This window comes from Mesoplodon mirus, assembly GCF_964341445.2.
Source record: "Mesoplodon mirus genome assembly, chromosome: 4".
NCBI lineage: Eukaryota > Metazoa > Chordata > Mammalia > Artiodactyla > Ziphiidae > Mesoplodon > Mesoplodon mirus.
The window spans coordinates 159,066,026-159,082,664 of NC_138979.1; the positions used below are offsets into that span (position 1 = coordinate 159,066,026).

Genomic DNA, 16,639 nt, shown 5'->3' on the forward strand with positions numbered 1-16,639 from the left:
CTGCCGCCCATTTCCTGGGCCAGCCCAGGCTCCCAGAGCCCTGCGAGACTCGAGCAGTGTCATAGGCCCAGGCCCAGTCCCCCGGACCCAGCGCCTTCCCCCAGACTGCCAGGAGGGCACGAAGCAGGGGCCAGAGTGGCCTGCCCACCTCTCTCCAGCTCACAAGGCCAACAAGAGCTGTGAAAAAGCTGCTGTTGCCGGCCTCCAGGATGGATGGCTGCAGCTCTGACACTGCAGGAAAGAGATAAATGACTGGTCATTTCCCCCTGATGCACTTGAAGGCATCCATTCTCCCCACCATACCACGCTCAAGAAACCCCCTCGCAGAGACAGATAAGCACTGACATGTGGGATGGGAGCTCAGCGTCCTTCCCCCTTGGAAGGACACAGCCAGACTCCTCTGTGGGCCGGGGGAAGGTCACGCTGTCCGTTGGCTCACACCTGGCTGGGGGCTCCACGGGTCCCTGCCCCCGCCTCCCCCAGTCTCGCCCACCCCACCTGGCTCATCCCTGTGAGGAGACGGGGAGGCGGGGGCAGAGGGAGCCAGCTGACAGGCTCATCGATCTCAGGCTACATGCTTGGCACATCGGCGGCCTTCCGTAAGTTGTTCCTGGGCTGGGAGGGTGCTGGAGGAGTCGGGGGGACTGCCTCAAGGAGAAGAGAAATCGCGCCGACCATCAGAGAGAAAACGGTGGAAGAAGCCCGGAGATTATTAAAATGTGGGCCATGTACAAAAGCAGTAGGGAACTAATTAAGATGCAGGATTTTCAAAAGCTGGGGAAGTTGGCCACAGCCTACTCCCATCTGTAGAGTTCTGGCAGTTCAGTGCGGCAGGGACAGCACCCTAGGCAGGCAAAGCAGGCCTCTCCACCGCTGCCCTCGCAGGTGGGACTCAGGCCACTGCCTGGACCACCCCCTTGGGGGGCACCCCTCCGAGGGCCCCTGGGACTTGCTTGTTGGCTAGCTATGGCACCCTCTGCTTTGGGGCTGTACCCTAGCCTACCATCCCCTGAAGGTCCCTGCCTGACTGTTCATGTTCCCCAACATGTGGTAGGGCGGTGATTATCCTGGTCATTCAGGCCCAGTCACTGAGTGGCTGCCAAAAGAAAAACGAAGAGAAAGAACCAGAACCCTATTCCTGGCTGCCTTCCTTCCCATCACCCTTGGAATTTGGCAAGGGTGGCAAAGAGCCAGGCTGCTCCCCAAGTGTCCCGGAGCGGAAGGGCATTACAAGGCCTCAAGTACATTCCGGGAGCCCTACAGGTCTGAGACACCAGGATGAATGTGTGTGTTGAGTCCTGGAGCAACATGGCGCCAGTTCCAATAGGTTCCCCCATAGGGTTCTTTTCCTTGGCTTCACCACTGATATCCCCTTCGGAAATTAACTTCCTAATTCAGTGCCACAGTTTCCCAACCTCTAAAAAAAGATAAAATCTGCTCCAGACCACAGGGACCAAAAGGTCTGGGGTCAGAAGATGCTAAACTGATCGAAGCAGACTATCTGAGAATTTAACCCAGAAGGACACAAGTAAAAGTTTGTTCCCAGCCCTTTTTCCTCATTAAAAAAAAAAGTGAAGTTAAAGGCTCTTTTTTAATCAGCTGGCTTTTGCCCAACATCTGCCCGGCTTCAGGGCCTTCTGGTGGATATTTACTATCCACCTTTCTCTCCTGCCAGCTCAGCTTCCCCTTTGCAAGGACAGACCTCCATTCTTGGGGGAACGGTCCAGGGGAGGCCCCTCTCTGGCACCAGGCTACTGTCCCTCTTCACATTGCCTGAATTGTGATGGCTGTGCCCTGAAACACCTTGCATGCACCTCTGCAACCAGGTGCAAGCTGCAGAGAATGCTGAACTCCGTTGTCAGTCAGCGCAGAGAAATAATGTTGCATGTGTTGTCCTTCAGACGCCCAGGCAAGTGGGAGGTTTGCAAGATGTTTATTCGGGACTGATCGGAGGGCTGATGTCAGGCGTGAGAAACACATAGGTCCAGGGACGTTGAGAACGCTTTCAAATTCCAAAGAGCTCGCCCCAGCTCTCATCCTCATCCCACCCACACACAGACACATTTTTATTTTCAGCAAGTAGTAAAGAAACATAGGCAGGATGGCATATTCACAGTGAGGGAGATGGGATGAGGACTGCAGGCCTAGGGAGGACTCCATCAGTGTATAGTTTAGCCCAGGAACAAACGACTTCACAGCAGCCACGATGGGCTCCCCACTCCCCACCCTGTGATGCCATAGATGAGCTCTGTGCTGGGCGGGGGGCTGAACAAACAGGGGACGGTTCTGCAGCCCTGCCCTCAGACCTGCTCCAAGGTCCCTCAGATTCCTGAGTGGACACCCCCTCCCCTTGCCCTGACCTGGTTTCCTGACAAAGCTCTCAGCTCTGAAGACCTGGGGTCAAGGACAAGTCTAAGCCACGTTTAACCCTGGCCTTTGTTGCTGAAAGCTGCCCGCCACTGGCTGGACTCAGGCAGGGACGCAAAGGAAGACAGGAGGGACAAACCGGGGGTTGGCATGACAAATTGCTTGTGGCATCTCCTTATTATGCATAGAAAGGTCTGACATGGAAGGAAACTCATGCCTTGAGACAATTCCTCTCCAGGCCGGTGCCCAGTCTCTCACAAGTCAGGGGAACTCTCTCCCCTGAGAACTCTACTGATGGTAGAGCCCAAGGGAGGCTCCAAGAATCACAGACATAACTGCATTCCTAGAGCCTGTCAAGGGGAGCTCAGCAGCACAGGCATTACCTAGGAGCTTGGTAGAGATGCAGAATCTTGGTCCTCACCCCAGACCTGCTGAGTTAGAATCTGCATTTTATCAGATCCCAAGGACTGCATCCCCAGAACGCACATTGAAGTTTGAGAAACACTGGTTTTGAAGACTTACAGGTGGCCGGACCACAAGTCAGTATGGCATGACTCCACACCATCTACAGTTTCTTTATTAAACATAAACGATTGTCAATAAGAACAATTTCTTTTGGAGGTATGGGCTTCCTCCTTTGTTGTCCCAGATCTGGAAGTAGTCTGAGTCCTGGTCTCTTAGAAGTGGCATGGATGAGTGATGAGGTCATCCTTAACTGGATTACACTTTGAGTGTAATTCTAGAACCGCTCTGGCTAATATGGGGACCACTAGCCACGTGTGGCAATCAAGCACTTGAAATGTGGCTAGTTTGCAATGAAATGTGTTAAAAGATACACACTGGAATTAAAAAACAATACCCAAAAAAGTAAAATACCTCGTTCATAATTTTTATACTGATTACACGCTGAAATGATATTATTCATATGTTAAGTTAAATAGAATCTATTGTTAAGATTAATTTCACCTGTTTCTTTTTCCTTTTTTAAATGTGGCTACTAGAGAATGTAAAATGACACATGTGGCTCACAATCGTGATCCAGGAGACTTGGCTCTCCTACAACCTGCATCTCAGGGAGTTTGGGCCAACCCCAGTCATCACCCTGGAGTGTCTGCAAGGGTCTGTAAATTGGGCAAGGCCATTTGAGAACTTGGGTGGAGCACCCACCCCTAACAAATAAAACTTTTGCACAAGTGAAATGTGAGTTAGGGTGAAAATTTGAAGCATGCTTAACAAGGGAACTGTGAGAAAGCATCCTGAAGAACTGTTAAGTAGAGATTTTGCAGAAAAAACACAGCCTAAGGAGCCAGTGTGGAAAGGCAGGAGTGAGGTAGCATTGCCAGGCAGCCGGCCTTGATGGGCCTGCGTTGTCTGGTGACAGTGGGAGGGGGCATGTCAACTCTGCCTTTGCGCCGCTTAACAGCACTGTTGCCACCACTCTGAGTCATGTCGCAGCTCTGGCATCCCCCAAACCAGACATTCCCTTAAAGCTAAGGACCCAGGGCAATCACTTGGCCTTGCTGCAGCAAGGTCTGAAGACTGCCACCCGCTCGGAAGTGTAATAACAGATCAGTAGTCAAGAAAACTAACGAATTCCTTCTGCACGGCCACAAAGCAATCAACATCACCTAGAGGCAAATTTTGAACTCAAACTCTTTCATTTCCACGTCCAAGATGGGTTCTATTTTTAGTGACTGGCCCCGCTCATGTAAGATGCTCCATTAGCTCATTTCCAGTAAGGGTGGGAGAGGGTACATGGTGCACTGTCCCCCTTTGAAATAGTCTGGGACGAGTTTTCCTTACTTGAAGCCATGGGAAGGTATCACCTGGCCCAAAAGAGCTGCAGCTCCTTTGGCTCTGTTGGGAAAGTCATTCATCCTGGGCCTGTTCCCACACTGTGCCTGCTTGCTCTCCTCTCCTGGGGTGCCAAGAGAAAGACAAGAGGAAGGGGAGGGCCCGAAACACCTAGAGGGAGAGAAGCTTGGTGAGGCTGGGGGCACGTGGATGTGTTTATTCCTGAGAGCGCCATGTAGGCACGTTCCCTCTCCTGGAAAACTCAGCTCTACGGACAAAGCGGCGGAGCAACCCTGTCCTCAGGCAGCCCAGCACCCCCGACCTCTCCCATCGCTGGCCCAGCCAAGCTCCACAGGGCACTGACCAGGTTTTATTTCCAGCAGCCTCAGCTTCGGATCCTCAGGTGGGTGCAATCGTCTCTTCTTACGCCAGCAGCGGGCAGGGTACGTGTACAGCTGGCCCGGGGCAAGGCCTGTGGACAGAGACAGTGTAAAGATTAAAGGCTCCAGGCTGGATCTAACCTTCTCATTCACAGTGAGGAAAGTGAAGCCCAGAGACGTGACGTGACTTGTCAAGGTCACATAGCTGGTAGATGGTAGAGCCCAGGCAGAATCTAGGTCATCTGACCCCAGGACCCTTGCTCTGTCTGCTCTCCCATGCTGCCTCAGTAGACACATGCCAAAATGAGCCATCACTGTGACCAAAATCAGTTCGGCTCTCTTGGCCTAGGAAGAAGATCAGAGGGACCTCCAAACCACAAGAAGGACTTTTCCAGATTTACCCTCATCACAGTGTTTCCAAGGCAGTGCATATCCAGCTACTGCCCATCAAGTGCCCCTCTGTCCAGGTCAAGCAGGTTCCCTTCAAGGTGGAGCAGCAGAAGTCACTCTGTCTACCTACAGACAGCCTGGATTGGGAAACATTTCAAGGAAACAGGAACAGGGCTCTAGATCTCCTACCCACTGGCTTCTTCCACCCACTGATAGCTGCTGGCAGCTCGCTGAAGCCAAAGGGAGCCCTGTGCCACTTCCATCAGAATATAAGCCTGCATAGCCAGCATACCTGTACAGCCCTGCCCACCTGCCTGGGCGTTACAAAAAAAAAAAAAAAAAAAATGGGCAGGAGTTCAGCTGCTGGCCTTATGTGTCACAGGGTCTCCCAACAAGAATCAGCATTTAGATTTGGCTTTTGACACGAAAGCTCCACACCAGCATCGTCTGTCATGCCGAGCACCCCATGAGGAGCCTTCCTGCTCAACAGACAACACTCTTGTGGCTCCTGTGGCATATGCTGGGCAGCCAGAGGCCTTGGAGGAATGTGGACTCCCTGCACTAGACCCTGGTTTGTTCCCAGAGAAAAGGGCAGGGGGTGGAGGCTGAGGGGAGAGGAAGAGGGCTGAAGACTGGTTAGGCGGTTTGCAGATTAAAAAGACTGCTCAATGCACCCCAAAATGAACCAGCAAGCCCACTGACCCACTCCCGCTAGAGTGAAAGCCTGGTGAAGGCAGGGACTTTGTCTTGTTCAGGCCAGAATCCCCAGAACCAGAACTGTGGTTGACACGGAGAAGAATCAAACTAAACATTTGCAGAATGAGTGAGTGAGTGAGGGAATGAATGGAAGAATATGTTCCAGTTCACTTGCATGGAAGTCACAACTCGGTCTTCTGTAGTAAACATGGCATGTGACAGCTGTTAGAGACAGGCAGCCTCCCATGAGAGGGGCACTTCCTAGACGTAGGACCATGAGTAGAAAACATCAGGACCCTATTCCCATCTGCTGTCTTCCATTTTGGGGGTTTTAAAAGTTAAGAGAAAAACCGGCTTCATTTTTGCATTTTTCAGAGAAAAACCTACAAAAGTTTCATTGCTACACATCCATTCATTCATTTTTCATTTGTACTTGTCATCTCTACCCATGCATAGATTTGGGTCCAAAGCAGAGGACCAGCATTAAAGGAAACAAAATTTTCCAATTCTTTTTATGCGCTAAGTTTCATTTTTAATCACACAGCTGCTCCCACAGGTTGCTAGGCTGTGAACAAGCTGGAGGTTCTGACCCTTCCCCTTTTGATTCTTAGAAACCATCAAGGGTGATAGAGCCTACAGGCTCCAGAAATATCTCTGATGTTATGAGCTAAGGGCTCATCATGTCCTAGAGTCCTTCTAATACTTGACTTTGTTGATAACTGTAAGGTCTCTGCACAGTAGGAGGATCCTGAAGCTCTGAGAGCCTTGAGCTCTGAGGACCAGACTTGTGACTGATTTATAGAAGACACAATGAATCCAGAAAATAAGCTTGGTCTCGCTCCCATTTGAGGTCCAGTTTTGACCTCTGTTTGAGGGAAGGCATCACTGGGAATAGTTTGATGTTTCTGGTGTGTTTCACTCCAGGGCCATGTCACCTCTCACCCCATAATTCCTGAATGGGTACATTGAGTCAGAGTCCCTTCCAGATGTTTTGGCCACTTCTGGGGCTGGTGTTCCCCAGGATCCCAGAGAAGGCCAAGTACAAGGGCTGGCCTGATGCTCCATATCCCAGAACTGTTCCCATAATCCCACTTATCTTGGATTAGCAATTCTTAATCCAGGCTGAAGCCAAAATCACCTGGAGAACTTCTTATTAACACCAATGCCCCAAATCCATGCCAGAGCTACCCAATCCAAATGTAGGTAGGTGGGGGAACTGAGCAACTCTTTTCTTTTTAAGAACTCTATAGATTGTTACAATAGCTGACAAAGAACCTCTGGATGTCTAAGCATCATCTAGTTACTGCCTGGATGTTCTTTCTGATGTACCAAGACTAGTCTAATGGTTTTTCCAGTAGATGCCCAAGGTTCCCTGTATTTTTCCCAAGCCACTGTCATTAACTGCCTGCTTACTAGACTGTCATCTCCACAGGTTTTATAAGATCCAGGGTGGCAGGAACCATGTCCACCTCAAGTATCCCCAATGCTTAGCACAGTGCCTGGCAGGCATATCAAGAAATACTTACCAAATAAATTCAACCAGAACTGAACCAGCCTCAGAAACGCGGGAAGTGAATGACCCTTAGCCCCTGCTGTTCCTGGCTCCAGGAGACTCCTCCATCCACATCCAAACCATCCAGGAAGGACCCCTTGAACGGAGCACAGAACCCACCCCACTCATGCCAAGACGGGAGTCTTTGTGCCTTAGGCTCTTTCTTGCCCCACGCACTGCTTCATGGTATTTCCAACCTGACCAAAAGCAGGTTAGTGAGAAGGAACTGGTCCAGACCAGCTTACACAAAAGGTCTAAGTGGCAAGAGGTCAAAACTGTCAGCACTTGTCCAAGTCCTCCACCCTCCCTGAGACTGCGGTCACCACACTTGTTGGTCAGCTGCCTGGGGCCACTCAGCTTGTGGCTGCAGGTCCACTCTCCCAGGAGAGTTCATTTTAGTAAGTAGTTTGAATGTCCAGAAGAAGGGACTGTCTTTATTTCATTCTTTAACTTTCTCTGGTAGATTGGAGAAGCTCCACAGTGCAGAGGACAAGCACGAGTCCTCATACCCCCATTCCCTGTTACCTTGGAAATCTCACCACACCTATCTGAGCCTGTCTCTTTGCATGTAAGATAAGGGCGGTAATAATTCCTACCTTACAAGGACTGTCGTGGGGATTAGCTCATATTCAAGAAGAAGCTCTTTATAACCATGAAGCATTGTACAAATGTCAGTTATTAATTATCATGAATTAGCCGACTTAGGCGAGCCTGGACTCTCTGCCCACGTGACATGACAAGGCTGCTCTTTGCTCCTTTAGCCACAAGGGTGGAAACAGGCCTCCCTTTGATGTCTGCTTCAACTCGTATCAACAAGCAAATGGCCCCAAGAACTCTCTCAGGGCTCCCGCCCCCTTCCTTGCCCTCCTCCCTGGGCTGACAGGCACCAGGGTGCCTTTACAGGGCCAACACGTTCAGCCCTGGAGTTCCACTTATAGAGGGATGAGCAGAGCCCCGTGAGAGTTATATTGTTTATCTCATTAGAACAGGAGGCACATAACTCAAGCCCATGTGTGTGGTGGACAGAGGAAGGAGGAAGAGGAGGGGGGAGGAGGAGGATAGAGGCACAGCTGTGGCCGGGGAAATTAACCTGGAGGAGGGAGCCTGGGGCTAGTGGGATATGGAAGAGGGGAAGGGGGAGGCGGGAGACAAGAGGGGGAACCAATCCTCCCAGTAACCAAGGCCACAGCAACTCCTCCATTCACACACCCCACTGAGCAAACTGCTTTGCTGTTACTTTGACCTGCAACTCCAGGTACACTTAGGTGCAAGCACAAGCATGACGGGCGCACATGCACACACGCACATCCACATGGGAACTCACACACTGGTTGGTGGGAGAACTGGCTTCATAGGAAAATTCAGCAGGATGAGCTAGGTGCCTGTGCAGTCAGCAGACTCCAGGCAAATCCCTTGTTATATGCGTGGCCTGCGTTCAGCAGGTGGGTCCTGAGCGTTAGGAGCCTCTCTGACAGACACAGCGTGAGCCATTAAGAATTCAGAAGATGAAATGGGATGGGAACAGATGTGAAAGGAAGAAACAGAATGGCTTCCTCTTCCCCGGACCAGAGCTGAGTGGTGGCATTCAAGCCCACCCAGAGAAGGGCTTTGTCTGCAGCAGCTCAGGGAGGTGGCCCGAGGCTCCCCACGACAGAAAGCTCATTACGTCACAGGACAGACTGTTGGCCAACTCTTACTGTGATAAAGAGCCTCACCTTGACCTTATTTTGAATCAAAATCTACATTTCTGTTATATACTTATGCCAATTTGTCCACCTTCGGTCCCAAGAGTGAACAGGTGTCATCTGCATCCCAGCCACCCACCCCATCCACCTGCTTGGGTTTGAAGGAGAGCCTATGGAGAGGACGAAGAACTGGAGGGCAATGGGAGTTGGAGGAAAGAGGCAGTGACTACACCTGCTCGTGAGCCTGGGATTCTTCACCAAGACTGGGCATCAGAATTGCAGAAGTAGTTATCTAAAAGGGCAGATGGCTTGGTTCCAGTCCAATCCTACCGAACCAGAATAACAGAGATTCACCAAGACAACTGTAGTTTGAAAAACTCCCACATAAGGAACTTCGAACGAGATCAAATCTCACTCATATTTATTTCTCCAGGGCCCAGCACATAATAGGTGCTCCATTAATGTTTGTGGCTGAGGATGCCAATTTGGACCAACTGCAGAGTTGGAGGGATGAGTGATAAGCCCCGGGTAGGGCCTGAGGAGTGGGGAAGATGTATTTCCCGAGCACTTATAGCCATGTCATTTCCTAGTGTTCTGTCATCCTCTCTTCTCCTGGCTTATATAAGAGCTGCCCTAATCTCATGGACCACCTCTTCAGTGGAGCATTCCTGAACCTCCCCAGGCCACAGTGCCTCTTCTCTTCCCTGAAAGTCTGGAGTCCTGGGCACTTGGCACCACGTGACAGCACTCAACGTGGCTCTCTGTCTGGCTCCCTGACCATTCCCTTCCTGCCTCCCTTCCCATTCTTCTCTGTGAGCTTCTCTCTAAGATTCAATTTCAGTGTCCCATGTGCCAGGACTGCCCTGGCAAGTAGACCTCAAATCCATAATGCTGCCTGCTTCTTCTGGCCCAGAGGTTCTCAAGCCCCTCACTGGTCCCATCACACGCAAAAGCTGACAGAGTAACAGTAGCTAACATTTACTGAGCTCTTACTCTTCTCTAGGCTAGCACCTTATACTCAATGCTATCTCATTGTGAAAAAAAGCCTACGAGACATTTAAAGGATGAGGACAGTGAGGAAAACAGTGATTAAGTAACTGGTGCAGGGTCATACAGCTCATAAGCGTAGCCTAGTCCCCAGCCCACACTCAAAATCTCTCCACTATCCTATGTAACTCCCCACTGAGTTGCTGGTCCACATGCAAGAGGCTAGAAACGCAGAGCCCTGCCCTTGAGAAAGCAGCTCCCCATACCAAAGTTCACAGAAAAAGAACCCCTGGCCCACCCACCTGCCCCCCTCAAGCCACTTCTTGTGGAATTCATTTTTCCTTTCTTACCACATCACCAACTAAAGTTGCTCATGGAGAAATGCATCCTGGTATTGTAGTAAGGCATATAAAATGTGTGGAGAATCAGATACTTACCAGGACATGCTTTTTAAATTTATCAGAAGAATTTTTTTCAGTAATAACATTATAATGTGAGGGGGGGAGCTGAGATGTTATTGGATCTGACTCTTACCTAATACAAGAATTGCCTCTCCAATATCCCTGACTAGAGTCTCCACCCTGGCCTCTGTTTCAATAATCCCAGTCCTTACCCTTCCACGAAGCAGTCTGCTATGCTGTTGAAATATTCTGTTGTTAGAAATATGCCTTACCAATCTCGTCTCATCGGTGAGAATGCAAAATGGCACAACCCTATGAAAGAGAATTTGGCATATCTAGCAAAACCATACATATTTGCCCTTTGATCCAGCAATTCCACTTCTAGGAATCTGTATCACAGATTCACATAAAAAAATATAAAAATATGCATTCATTGTAGTATTTTCAATACTAGAAAAAGACTGGAAACAATCCAATGTCCATCTATAAGGTCCTAGTTGAATAAACAATAGTATATCAACACAATGGACTATAATGAAGCCATTGAGAGAGAGAGAGAGAGAAGTATACTCTGCAACGGGATATATTGTTAAGTGAAAAAAGCAAGGTGGAGAACAGTATGCGTAGTATACTATCATTTCTTTAACAAATGGGAATATACACACATATATATATACATATACATACATATATGTTGTGTGCTTGCATAGAGTTTTTTAATGGAAAGATAAACCAAAAATTAATTTTTTTAAAAGTTACAGGGAAAATAAAAACAAAATAATAGTAACAAGAAGAAGAGAAAGTTGCCTTTAGAAAGAGGAAATGAACAGGGTAAAAGAACAGAGATAGAATAGAGCTAGACTCTCTCTCTGAATATACCATGCTTTGTAGATTTGACTTTAGAACCACATAAATATTTTGTATTATTAAATTAAATTAAAATATAAAAACAAACATCTGCTTCTAGCTAAAATGGTTTACCAAGGACCAGATTTACCTTCCCACCTGAAGCCAAGACAGAGAAAAAAATGAAACAAGAGTTTTCAAGACACTGGCCATCGGGCAATGAAGGACCATGATTCCTGAGATACTGGAAATGAACAAGATGAGTCCTATGACTGCCCCGGCTTACTTCCTTGAGAGAGTTTCCAGAGCGCAGCACAGGGAGGAGGAACATGGGTAGAGCCCAGCCAACTTCCTGAGTCTGAATTGAAGAGAAAGAGCTGAGAGTCTGGGAAGACAAAGGTGGCTAGAATTCAAGGAAAAGAATAGTAAAAAGAAGAAAGCGGGGGCTTCCCTGGTGGCGCAGTGGTTGAGAGTCCGCCTGCCGATGCAGGGGACACGGGTTCGTTCCCCAGTCTGGGAAGATCCCACATGCCGCAGAGCGGCTGGGTCCATGCGCCATGACCGCTGAGCCTGCGCATCCGGAGCCTGTGCTCTGCAACGGGAGAGGCCACAACAGTGAGAGGCCTGTGTACCACCAAAAAAAAAAAAAAAGAAGAAAGCAGCACAGAGAAAGAACTGTGGAGATACACAAAGGGTCCCCTTCAAGTATTCAGCTCAGTACTGATGAGCGCATGCTTGTAAGGGATCTACTCAATGCTGAGGAAAGAACCACCTGTAAGAATAGAGGTGTGCCTGGTGTGCACGAGGGGCTGAGAATAGTCTGTTCCCACAAGCACGCTGGGAAAGTCTCATGATTCATGGAGTACTGGGTAGGGTACACAGAATGGTCTTGCCTCACTAATGAGGAATAATTAGCCCTAGGCTAAGCACTGCTCCAGTTCCACCTAACAAACCTTAAAAGCAAGATAAGAAAAGATCAAATTGTTTCCAAGTAACTTGACAGTGAACCAAAACAAAGTTCCAGAATATTTACAGGAATAAAATATATATACCATACCCAGCAAGGTAAAATTCACAAAGTTGGACATCCAATCAAAAATTACAAGGCATGTAAAGAAGCTAGAAAATATGACCTACAGTGAGAGGGGGAAAAAATCAATTGAAACCAAACCAGAATTGACACTGATGTTAGAATTAGCAGCAAGAACACTAAAACAGTTATTATTTGTATTCCATATGTTTAAAAGTTAAAAACAGTTTGTTTTAAAAGACTCCAATTTGACTTCTAAAAATGAAAACTACAATGTTTGAGATTAAAAACATACTGGATGGAATTAATGTCAGATTAGACACTGGAGAAGAAAATATTAGAACACTTAAAAACAGCAATATGGGCTTCCCTGATGGCGCAGTGGTTAAGAATCCAGCTGCCAATGCAGGAGACATGGGTTTAAGCCCTGGTCCGGGAAGATCCCACATGCCGCGGAGCAACTAAGCCCATGCGCAGCAACTACTGAGCCTGCACTCTACAGCCTGTGAGCCACAACTACTGAGCCTGCATGCCACCAACTACTGAAGCCTGCGCACCTAGAGCCCGTGCTCCGCAACAAGAGAAGCCACCTCAATGAGAAGCCTGCACACCACAACAAAGAGTAGCCCTCACTTGCCGCGACTAGAGAAAGCCCGCATGCAGCAATGACGACCCAACACAGCCAAAAATAAAAATTAATTAATTAAAAAAAAATCAATGTAACTCACCATATTAACAAACTACAAAAGCAAAACCACATGATCATCTCAATAGACTCAGCAAAATCAGTTGACAAAAACCAACATCCAATCCTGATTTAAAACTGTCAAACTAGAAATAGGAGCATTCTCAATCTGATAAAGAGCAACTACAAAAATCCTACAGCTGGGACTTCCCTGGCAGTCCACTGGTTAAGACTCCGCACTTCCACTGCAGGGGGCAGGGGTTTGATCCCTGGTTGGGTAACTAAGATCCTGCATGCCACACAGTGTGGCAATAAAAAAAAAAAAAAAAACCCTACACCTAACATCATATTTAATAATGAAAGAATGAATGCTTTCACCTTAAGATCAGGAAAAGCATAAGCATGTCCACTCTTTCCATGTTTACTTAATATTGTACTGGACATTCCAGCCAGTGCAATAGAGAAGTAAAATAAATAAAACGCATAGATATTGAAAAGTTTTCTTTATTCACTAAAATAATCAACTATGTAGAAAATGCTGTGGAATCTAGAGAAATCTTCTAGAACTAATAAATGAGTACAGCAAGATTGTAGGAGTCAAGTGAATACACAAAAAATAATTGTATTTCTAGGCTTCCCTGGTGGCGCAGTGGTTGAGAGTCCGCCTGACAATGCAGGGGACATGGGTTCGTGCCCCGGTCCGGGAAGATCCCACATGCCGCAGAGCGGCTGGGCCTGTGAGCCATGGCCACTGAACCTGCGTGCCTGGAGCCTGTGCTCCACAACGGGAGAGGCTACAACAGTGAGAGGCCCGTGTACCACACACAAAAAAATTAATAATAATAATAATAATTGTATTTCTGTATACTAGCAAAGAAAAATCAGAAATTTAAATTTTTTACATTTACAATTTATAAAAAATATTAAGTACTTAGAGATAAATCTGACAAAAATGTGAAAGAACTGTACATTGAAAATTAAAAATTATTGATGAGAAAAATTAAAAAGGATAATAATAAATGGGAAGATATATTATATCGATGGGTTGGATGACTCAGTATTGAGAACTGCCGGTTTTCCCCAAGTTGATCTATAAACTCCACACAAGGGATTCCCTGGTGGTGCAGTGGTTGGGAGTCCGCCTGCCAATGCAGAGGACACGGGTTCAAGCCCTGGTCCGGGAGGATCCCACATGCCGCGGAGCAGCTGGGCCCGTGCACCACAGCTGCTGAGCCTGCGCTCTAGAGCCCGTGAGCCACAAATACCAAGCCTGAGTGCCACAGCTACTCAGGCCCGCATGCCTAGAGCCCGTGCTCCGCAACAAGAGAAGCCACCGCAATGGGAGGCCCGCGCACCGCAGTGAAGAGTAGCCCCCTATTCCCACCACTAGAGAAAGCCTGTGCATAGCAACAAAGACCCAGTGCAGCCAAAAATAAATAAATAAATATTTTTTTAAAAAAACAGAAAACAAAAAAAAACCCTCCACACAATGTCAACCAAAGTCCCAGCAGACTTTTTGTAAATTGACAAATTGATTATAAAATTCTTATGGAAGGGGCCTCCCTGGTGGCGCAGTGGTTGAGAGTCCGCCTGCCGATGCAGGGGATGCGGGTTCGTGCCCCGGTCTGGGAGGATCCCATATGCCGCGGAGCGGCTGGGCCCGTGAGCCATGGCCGCTGGGCCTGCGCGTCCGGAGCCTGTGCTCCGCAACGGGAGAGGCCACAACAGTGAGAGGCCCGCATACCGCAAAAAGAAAAAAAAAAAAAAAAAAAAAAAAAAATTCTTATGGAAGTACAAAGAACCTAGAATAGCTGAAATAACTTCAAAAAAGAAGGACAAATTTGAAGAGGTCTTGTATCTATTCTCATTAATAAGAAAACCAGCAAATAACCCAATTTTAAAATGGTCCAAAGATTTGAATATTTTACCAAAGGATATACATGGATAGTAAATAAGCACATGTAAAGATGCCCAACATCATTAATTAGGGAAATGCAAAGTAAAACCACAATGAGATACCAGTATATAACAATAGGAATGGCTAAAACTTTAAAAAGTTGACCATGCCAAATGTTAGTGAGAATACAGAGGGACTGGAACTCTCGTACATTGCTGGAATGGATATAAAATGGTACAACCACTTTGAAAAACAGCCTGACAGTTTCTTAAAATGTTAAATATGTACCTTCCTTATGATATAGCCATTACACTCCTAGGTACTTTACCAAGGAGAAATGAAATTATAAGTCCATATGAAGAATTATACACAAATGTTCACAGCAGCTTTATTTAAAATAGACAAAAACTGGAAACAAATCCAAATGTCCATCAACAGATGAATGAATAAACTGTGATATAGCCAAACAATGGAATACTACTCAGCATTAAAAAATGAATCATTGATACATGCTAGAACATGGATGATCTCAAAATAATTACTCTGAGTGAAAGAAGTCAAGACCCCATCCATCAGCCACCAAAAAAAGAAGTACATATTATATGATTCCACTATAGAAAGCATGCCTGGGGATTGGGAGACATATACGGTAGAGGTAGGAGGAAGAACAGGAAGGAGGAATTACAAGGGACACAAGGAAACTTTTGGGAGTCATGGATATATTCATTATATTGATTGTGATGATAGTTTCACAGGTATACAGATGTCAAAACTTATCAAATTGTACATGTTAAATATGTGCAGAGTACTGTATGTCAGTTATACTTCAATAAAGCTGTTAACATTTTTAATGAAAAAGCAACCCAGGGACTTCTGCTTCTGGAAAGATAGAGTAGATATACTCTTCCATATTCCTCCCACTAAATACAACTAAAACTCTTAGACTTTGTTTACACAACAAAAATAAGATACTGAAAGGTAGAGAGGCTGACCAGCTAGGGACTTTCAGACCCAAGAAACAACAGGGTGGTGAGCTCCCTGGGCATTCTTTTTGCTGTATATATCCCAGACTGAGTTCTGGAAAAGCTGATAATCCAGAAACACCTACAAATGTAGACAAAAAAAGCCCCAAGAAAATCCTGCTCTCAGGGCTTCCCTGGTGGTACAGTGGTTAAGAATCCATCTGCCAATGCAGGAGACATGGGTTTGAGCCCTAGTCCAGGAAGATCCCACATGCCATGGAGCAACTAAACCTGTGCGCCACAACTACTGAAGCCCGAGAGCCCTCGAGCCCATGCTCTGCAACAAGAGAAGCCACTGCAATGAGAAGCCTGCTCACCACAACAAAGAGTAGCCCCTGCTCACTGCAACTAGAGAAAGCCCATGTGCAGCAACAAAGACCCAGCGCAGCCAAAAATAAATAAATAAATTGAAAAAAAAAAAGAAAGAAAGGAAATCCTGCTCTCTCTAGCTAAAGGACCAGGAAAGGGGCAGCCTCTCAGGGCATCCCAATATCCTTGCTGGGTTAGTGTCAGAGAAGGTCAAGTGACAAACTGACCCCCCACTGTGTCACTGGAGCCCACACAGGGAAGAGTAATGAGGCACTCTTCCTCTTCCCAACTAGGGTGGTATTGGTGAAGGCTTAGTGGGGAATTTAAATTCCCACCCCCACCCAGCAATAATGAGGTACTCCTCCCCCACCAGGGTGGCAACAGAGACCGAGTGGGGAACATGGACTTCCACATCCATCCGACAGTAACAAGGGGCACCTCTCTTCCCCGGTCAGCACAGTGTCAGAGGAGGTCTGTTGAAAATAGAAGATTTAGATAACATCTAGAGTCTCATATGTCCAGGATTCAATCAAAATCACTCATATGAAGAACCAGGAAAATCTCAACTTGAAGGAGAAAATACAACAGGTACCAGCAC

At 47.1% G+C, this 16,639-nt stretch overlaps 1 protein-coding gene across 3 annotated transcripts in view; it reads right to left on the minus strand.

Annotated features, from left to right (window-relative positions):
• The window catches only part of DPF3 (double PHD fingers 3), a gene marked incomplete at both ends in the record, with an annotated part of 259,119 nt that overhangs the window by 127,104 nt on the left and 115,376 nt on the right, over window positions 1-16,639 (minus strand). For all 3 annotated transcript variants that reach the window (XM_082618154.1, XM_082618156.1, XM_082618155.1), the window contains one exon: window positions 4,526-4,633. In XM_082618154.1, the coding sequence (XP_082474280.1) occupies window positions 4,526-4,633 (108 nt within the window). The remainder of the gene's footprint in view (window positions 1-4,525; window positions 4,634-16,639) is intronic.